The sequence below is a fragment of the Monopterus albus genome, unplaced genomic scaffold, assembly GCF_001952655.1.
Source record: "Monopterus albus unplaced genomic scaffold, M_albus_1.0 scaffold103.1, whole genome shotgun sequence".
Lineage (NCBI taxonomy): Eukaryota > Metazoa > Chordata > Actinopteri > Synbranchiformes > Synbranchidae > Monopterus > Monopterus albus.
In genome coordinates this window covers 2,697,195-2,706,240 of record NW_018127983.1, presented here as the reverse complement: position 1 = coordinate 2,706,240, position 9,046 = coordinate 2,697,195, and the positions used below count along the sequence as shown (strand labels likewise).

The following is a 9,046-nucleotide window of genomic DNA, read 5'->3' as shown; positions in this document are numbered from 1 at the left end:
GGGGGCCTGACAATAGGGATTGAACTGGCAAGGGAGTGAATGGTGAGCAGGGTATAAATAGGGAGAAAACTAATAAGGTGCAGCTGGTGATAATCAGGGGAAGTGGGGCAGGTGTGTCAGATAGGGTAATCAGGGGAGCAAAACCAGCGTGAGAAAGGGAAGAGAGGAAGGTGCAGCTGGGCAAACCTGACAGTGACACAATTTGCACACTTTCAGTTATTTCTAAATGCTAAGCTAGCAAACACATTCAGAAGAGAGAACAACCATTCAATTCAGCATAAATGAAAAATACATTTTCAAATAATTCATAAAAGTAAACATTATCTGTGTGGTACATCTGGCCAAAGTGGCAAAAAATAGTAGGAGGCATGCTCAAAAAACATCTTCAGGTTCCAAATAGATGATTTATTTACAAGCGTGCCACCATGATACACGTGTACCAAAAGAATATCCTTAAAACCACCAAATAGTTAACCTCACCTAACTGAACAAAACTCAACTCAAAATAACACAACTTAAATAAACAACACATGCACACAACTACACTCACATACAGTAACTTTACCCTCCAGCTGCCTCTGAGCAACTACTTAAATAGCACCACCATCTTGGTTAACCCTCCCTCAGACTACACCATTTCACATCTGCCACAGGTGGATCAATACCTTTGTCTTCACACAAGCCAGTTCTCTGAAGTTACTTTACACATTTAACTGGAATCACAGACTTTCAAGAAATACTTACCATTCTTAAACCATATAATTTACAAATTACTAATCAACACATGAAACCCACTTAATACTAATAATCCCCACCTCCCTACTTGCTTCACGTCCATGACGTCACTGACGATGTCAGAGAGTGTATAAAATGTCGTTGGGTGCCTCTTCCTTTACTCACCCCTTGGTGAGTATAACCAAAACTACAAATTAACTTGCACCACTCTTTATCTAATATTTAAGCACAAATTAAACAATACTTGTATGTGTTTTACTTTAACTAAAGATATTAATGATAACGGCAACACAACATAATGCTTAACACAAACAAACCTGGGATAGTGTTGCATACTTCTGCATTAAAGGTGGAATATGGCTAAACAAACATTTAACAGGTATGGTTAAGAAGTTAGAAATGTGCATAAAGTAGTTTTGAGCAAATGAAGTGTTCTCACCCAGTTCGTCACAAACTGGTGTTTACCTTGAAGAATTTGTTTCATGAAAATTCATCCGGAAGCCAATAATAAAGTCAGCACCGCTCAGTGGACTAACTAAGAAAAAAATCTCTCTTAGAACTTTGTCCCTGTTTTTCTGTAATTAATATCAAACTACATGGTTATTTCCAGGAACCTTTCAATAAATAATTAGAAAATAGCAACCTGTAAAATAATGTGTTGAAGTTATTTCTTATTACTTTGATAAATAAAATGTTCTTAACATGAATAAAATGTTCATTCATGGCTGCTGTTCTCTTCCTTGTCACAGGTTAGGATTCCCCATGATGATAATGACATGTATGATTGCCATGTGCTACCTGCTGGCCACACACATTGGACTTGGATGGAACATGTAATCCACACCTGTTGTACTGTCCTAAAGCGACTGAGTGCGTGTGTGTGTGTGTGTGCGCGCACGTGCAAACGACAACTCCCCCAAGCATTTGGAGTCTGCTCACTGTAGTGTGATGTGTAACCTGACTGACTGATTACATACATTATTTAAAGCAGTGTAGCCATTTATTTGAACATATGGAAAGTATTTATAAAAAACGTTTAGATGAGGAACCAGAATTTACAGGAGATTTGGCCAAAAACCTGTCTGTACTGAAACAATGGATGCCTCCACTCCTTAATGCTATACATGGTGCTACTACCTGAGTGGGTATAACTTGTGTCTCATACTTTTAGAAATCCACACAGTCTATTTCCCAAAGCAGCAACTAATGTTTCTAGGCATGTATTACCTTGATCAACTTTGAGACACTTTGTTTTAGACATTTCACCCATAGTTTATCAAACATGTCATTTTAAAGAACCCATGAGACCCAGTGGAAGGGGCTTCATAACAGTTTGTGTCTAATATTCTTTTGCTGGATTCCCAAATCTCAATGACATGAATGTGAGTCTGAAAAAACAAAAGGATCATTCATAATTTTGCTCAAAACAGATGGTTAGAGATGATGCAGACTGTTATCCAAATGTTGTATACTACCTATAGTACTGAGTAGACAGTGATCTCATGTAAACTCCATGGTTTAGTTCAGTTAACAGTTCTGTAGAAAAACTTTAATCATGTAAATACTCTTACATGGAATGGACAACACCTTTGTACCCTCTCAGTTAAAACTATATTTATTGTACTACCTGGACATCAGCCATGTTCACAGGTCGAAACTTGCAGAAAATTCAGACACATCAACATGAACAATAAAGATTGTGATGTCTGATTTCTCTCAATTTGTGTCATTGTGGCTCCATTTACTGGTCATGAGGAGTGCTATTCAGCCTGTGAGAATAGTTGTCTAATATTTCGCTTTAGAGGATCTGTCTAAAGTCTGATACATTAACAATGTTGTTGGGGTTTGGAGACATTACATTTGTAACACAACCTGCTCTTCAAATCCACCACAGGCACTATAACTCAGGATATTACAGCCTTGCAACCCCTCCAATATTTTAACAGTTTCAGTGCAGTAATCATTTGTCAGTCAATCCTCCCTTTTAAAGGAATACTTTATAGTATATGATACTTTATAGTATTAGTGAGCACCCACTCACTAAGGAAAATCCCTCTCACTAAGGAGTTTTTCCTTAGTGAGTGGGTGATACAGGTTGAGATCGTTTCCACTGCACTATCTATGTAACTATCAAGTATCTTATACATCATTATCCTACATGCATGTTAGGTTCAACTCAAACTGCTTAAGCCAGTTGTGTTGTGACTATGCCTTTCTTCTCTTTTGGAAAAGAAAAGTCCTCAGTTATCTTGCTTGTACATCACTGACGGTATCATTATTGTTGTGTCCACCTACACTTTCCCACTCAAGCTTAAAAATGTTGAAAATCATTAAATGTGTACTTTTTGCTACGCATTATTGATTTTCAACAGAAATACACCACAACACTGATAAGATAGTGGTTTCTGCAGTAACTGAGGCTGCATCTCTCCAGCCAGGTGAGAAAGCTTCGGGCACGGTTTCTCCTGCCACATCCACAGCTGTGCTCCAAATCTATGTATTGGCAGTGGCTAAGTAAAACCGACTTGAATGTTCCCTTTAATGAGTGTGGCTCCAGGCCAACTAAAATCTAACTATACAGATCGATGCATGTAGCCTCCATCGGTCTAATGTATCATAGAACCCTGGAGAATACAACAGCAATTATGTATGAGGTACTCATTGTTTACCTTAGTAAAAGTAGCAATATAAGAGTGTAAAAATACTCTGTTACAAGTAAGCTGAAAAGCTTAGAAAAAATCAACTGGACTAGATTTCTAGGTCGAAGACATTTCACCTCTCATCCAAGAGGCTTCATCAGTTCCGCCTGTTATACCCCAGTTCTTTTATTGAACAGATCTGAATGAAGATGAGTCCGACTTGCTTCATTTTAGTGCTGATTTATTTTGAAAGCCACAATAAAAAGTTACAGAAACACAACCCCGGGTGGCTCCTGCTCCAGACTACTGCTGGAAGAAAGGAGACATCGGAAACACAGAGCCTAATACATTTGTAAGGTTTTGGGCTAACGCCTTACACAGACGGCTGTAAAAACATCAAGAGTTGGACACAGTCCGACGTCTCCGTCTCATATCTTATGCGCCGCATGCATCGAGCACAAGTCATAACAAAATGAAGAACTCCATGTGTGTGTATGTTGTATGCGTGATGTGTAGCTAAAACATTCTTTGAAGCAGAGCACACATGAGCAGACTTTGAATCTTATTAAACTGCATTAATAACACATTAAAGTCTAACACATTAAAGTCTAATAATTATCTGACTGATTTATTAATTTCTAACACGCCTGACTGGTGTTGAGCCAGAGATACAGTATTTATCCCCATTAGTGGTGTCTCAGTCCTTTGAAGGTCACCTAATGACTGGGTCATTGTAGCCCAGTATTGGTGAAAGTTGTTACCTGTCTTTGAACTTGAACTGCCTTTGGTGGTCTCATGTTCAGCGTGTCATCCTTCAGGAGTCTCTTCTTCACCGCCTTGACAGCCTCTGTGGTGGGGATGCAAGTGAACAAAGATGTGACATCATATGAGACCATGGTCTCGTCCTGGTCCAGCTAACCCAAGTGGGCCTTCACCAAAGCAAGGAAGAGGCCCAACACTAACAGGGAGAAACCAGAAACAAGAGGGGATAACATTGTCATCCCTTATGTGGCTGGTTTATCAGAGAAGTTAAAAAGGATCTTTCACAACCACAATATCTCAGTCAACTTTAAACCAGGGAACACCCTGCGGCAGGGACTGGTCCATCCAAAGGACAAAACACCCAGAAATAAACAGTGTTAGGTATTTTTAGTCAGATAGACATTGGTTAGACACTTCATGTATTAGAAGTGTTTAGTGTAGACAGGATGTCTAGCTCAGGCTGTTAAATGCTTAGTCATTCCCATGGGGTACTCCAGGTTGTTCATATTCAAGGATAACTAGATAGAAAGTTGATTACTAGGACACAGAAGGTTTAGTCTTATTATTATGACGTGTTTAATCATAATATTTTCTTATGCTTAGTGTCATGACATGTCACTAGATGTCATGTCAGAATGTTTTAGATACACACCACACAATCAACAGACAATCACACATTGATTATCTCCATGCTTTGACTACTGCTATGGTCAGCTGCAAAGCTGGCACCGGAGACATCACGGTTTGGCGTCCCTGAGTAGTATGGGTTAGCCCAAAGTGATGTAATGTATAGGCCAGTTATGGTTCCGGGCTTTTTTCTCTTCCAGCTGCCTGAGGGCCAACCCCAGTGGACCAGAGTCAGCAGTCCACCTCCACCTGAAGGACAAAGGACATTCTTTTGAGGACAGTGAAGTCCAGATCCTCTCCAGAGAACATCGCTGGTTTGAGAGAGGAGTTAAGGAAGCTATTTTTGTAAAAATAGAACACTTCTCACTAAATAGGGGTGGTGGACTAAGACACAACTTGCCATCCATCTACAATCCTGTTTTGAGATCTCTGCCCAAACATGACCACCAGGACAATAGGCTTCAGTCCACAGAGGAGGATTCAAAGACGGGTAACGACCGATACTGGGCTATAACGACTCAGTCATTAGGGGACATTGGCCTTCAAAGGACTGAAGCACCACGGAGGGGGATAAATATCTCCGGCTCAACACCAGTCAGTCAGAACTGATGAAGCCTCTTGGATGAGAGGTGAAACGTCTTCGACCTAGAAATCTAAGTCCAGTTGATATTTTTATAGGTTTTTCAGCTTACTATGACCTGGATGACTGAGAATCTGCACGGACTCTGTTACAAGTAAAAGTCCCACATTCAAAATGTTAAGTAAAAGTACACTGGTAAATACACTTAAAGTACTAAAAGTACTCATTATGCAAAATGGCACAGTTTACATTGATCTACATCATTCGATTATAATTGATGTGATATTTTGTACATCACATTTAATGTTGCAGCTGATAAAGGTAATTTTAACTACCATATATGAAGGGCACACCCTGGACAGGTCGCCAGTCTGTCACAGGGCTGACACTTGGAGATAGACAACCACACACACTCACTCCTAGGGGCAATTTGGAGTCACCAGTCACCCTAAGCTGCATGTTTTTGGACTGTGGCAGTAAGCTGGAGTACCCGGCGAGAACCCACGCAGGCACAGGGAGAACATACAACTGCGCACAGAGTGGCCCTGGGTCGGCCAGGGCTTGAACCCAGAGCCTTTTTGCTATAAGGTGACAGCGCTAACCATGGCAACACTGACTTAAAAACATATTACTGAACAACACTGTTTCACTGCGTAACACGTTCCTTTAGGCACCGTAGTAGTAACTCAGGTATAGTAGTAAATACTCACTATTACACCACATGTATATTAATCTACTGCTGAATATAGTCCCTAACAAATTGAATATTTTCTCTTGTTAGAGTAACATTTTCTGAAAAATACAATGCCCAGTGGTTGTTGAAAATTATTGTGCCTGTTAAAAATTAAACAAAATATTTGTGACTTACACCAACATCTGAGTTTTACCATTGATGATTTAGATCACCGAGAATGTTTAAACGCCACCCAACTGCAGAGCCTTGTTAAGGTGGCTGTCTCTGTACTTAAGCCTGTAAAACACAGTGACATGCCTTGCTTGTTTTGCTCTTTTACATAACTGCTGACATTTAGTTGGAGCTAGAGCTAGAGCTAATCCAGTGGTTCTGGAAGCCACTTATCTCATGCTCAGGTTGGTCACGCTCAGACAGTTCAACAGTCAGTCTTTGTTTCCAGCAATAAACAAAAGCTCAAATCAATAACAATGAGCAGGTGTTTTTTCCTGCTAATGGAATTAGAGTTACTGTGACCACAGATTTTCAGAGCTGTTTTTCTTGTTGTGTTCAGCGAAAGGATGAACAGAATATCATCCTGTATAATGTATATCTATACATTAGTGAGACTATTATTTAACCCTTCATAACTGAAAGTCATAACAGAATTGCTGATTTGTGATGTCAGCATGATGTAACACAACCACACATACTTAAAGGATAAAGGTCAGTCATAATAATAATCACTTTCTTTGGCCAAGTATGTTACACATAGAAGGAATTTGTTTCCAGTATAGAACTGAGGCAACCATCTGCGGTGCCAACTCACACCGATGGCTCTAACCATTGGGGGCAACTTTGGGTTCAGTGTCTTGCCCAAGGACACTTCAACATGTAGTGGCACTGTGATTTGAATCTCCAGTTTTCTGGTTGGGAGACAACTGCTCTACCCACTGAACCACAGTTGCCCGGGATTAAATTTACTGGGGAATAGCCCACAGTCCCATTCCCTGACTGGGAATCAGACCTGGGCCACAGTTGAATCGTAGCCACTAGACCATCAAGACTGAATTGCTATGGAGAATAATAGATAACGGATAACGATCTCACTACTACTCACATGCTAAGCGAGCACTCTACCATTTGAACCAATTCCCCTTGTCATTTTCTATATTAACAGCAATGACTTTTTCTCATGTAAAACTGACTTTAAACAAATTTTGGTGGTGGTGAGGCTGAGTGACAAAATGTTTAATGAATTTTGAAAGATGTGGTCATTGAAGGTCTGTGCAAAGTATCAGTCATCCAGGTCATAGTATGCTGAAAAAACGTAGAAGAAGGCATCTGGACGTAGTTTTAGGTAGAAGATGTTTCACCTCTCACCCCAGAGGCTTCATCATTTCTGCCTGACTGGAGGTGAGCAGTAGGTGTTTGACTGGATGACTGCGTTTTTCCCTGCTATGACAAGTCAAAATGGGAACTGAGAGAAAGGTCTGTTCTAGTGCAGCTGAGTCACAATACCTGCTTCCTGCTCCATTTAGAGGTTTTCCTGTGCTTAGCATCTTTGAACACGCAGCCACCTGGTAAGGATGAATGTAGAGCACCCACAAACAGGTCAAATCTATAACAGGTGTGAAGTAGTATGCCCTGGGATTTTAGAGCTTTTTCACTGAAAACATCTGGCTGTTGTGGCTGAAGACAACACTATAGACCAAAACAGTGAGGGTGTAAGGCATAAAACCACAATAGTTGTCTGAAAGTAGAGTTGAGGGGATCTGCAGAATCCAGTGGTAAACCTTTGTGGGTCTGAAAAGTAGTGACCTACTGTTAATATAAAAATATATTCTTATAGTCAAGTTTTCTTATGCAATATTGTTACACATAACAGAAAGCACCTGTCACTGTGTCTTTTCATCCAGGGTGTTAATATGGTGGCATTTGTGCTGAGATCAAAACAGTGTGGTTGCAAGTCAAATGTGTCACTCAGGTTTGCACTCTTATTCTGATGCAACAGATTATTAGAGCAGAGCTTCTTCACATCAGAAACATCCACAAATCTTTCATTCGTCAAAAATATGGCATAATCTGTTGTTTTAAAAATACACCTACAACAACTGGGGCTATTATTTTGCTGGGTGCTTTGTGATGATCTTTTATGCATGGACAATGAGTTCTCATATACTCTATGTATCTCATTGGCCACTTGTTTTAGATGTAAGCATTAATTAATAGAAAGCAGTAAAATAGGATATCCATTTTAATCTGGTCGGTGTCTGTTTATAGCTGAGCTTGTTCTATTTTGGTTACTTTATTTGTTATTGTTCCTGTGACCTTATGAACTAATTAATTACACCACTTCAATGAGAATTCATTTGATTTATTCTAAGAAGTCTCCTTTATCCACGGCTAATGCTCTTATTCATCAAGATGGGATTAAATGTGTTCTGCCCTCTGTAATTAAGAAGTGGAGCGAGGGAGCTTAAGAGGATTCACTTTAAAGGCTATTTTTAAAAAAGCCTAATCCTCGTACTACAAGACAAAGCAATACATGAAGCAAACATTTCCTTTTTTGATCATCCCAACAAGGAGAACTGACGTCAGATGGTCTTCCTTTTTAATTATTCTCAGAGGTACTCAAATCACAAAGTGCATTATGTGGAAGAAGTTTGTTATAGGAAATATTAGATTACGGTAGTTGCGCGTATCGAGGCTTGCGTCATTTAGGTGAGGAGCTGAAAATGATGACGTCCGAAGCCTCGCTGCCCGGCTGTACCACGTGACTGATTCAGGAAGTGGTTCGGATTTTCAAAAAAAAAAATTCGCCTAAGACCTGCCACAGTGGAGAAACTGTTGTTTTTAAATAAAAACCAATGATGTGTCCCCTAAACCATAATCACTGGCCATACCTCAACGTTACAAAAGCACAATCATTGTCCATACCCCAACCCCAACCACCCTCACCTCACTGTAAATAATCATTTCCATTTTCATCATTTCCAAATAATCATTTTCCATACTGCCAGTATATATATA

General features: G+C 39.8%; 1 protein-coding gene across 1 annotated transcript in view; it reads left to right on the top strand.

Moving 5' to 3' along the window:
- oca2 (oculocutaneous albinism II) overlaps nucleotides 1-2,291 on the top strand; it is a 55,359-nt gene extending 53,068 nt beyond the window's left edge. Inside the window, exon 24 of the mRNA XM_020610043.1 lies at nucleotides 1,485-2,291. Within this exon, the coding sequence (XP_020465699.1) occupies nucleotides 1,485-1,572 (88 nt within the window). The 3' untranslated portion in view covers nucleotides 1,573-2,291. The remainder of the gene's footprint in view (nucleotides 1-1,484) is intronic.
- The last annotated feature ends 6,755 nt before the right edge of the window (nucleotides 2,292-9,046 follow it).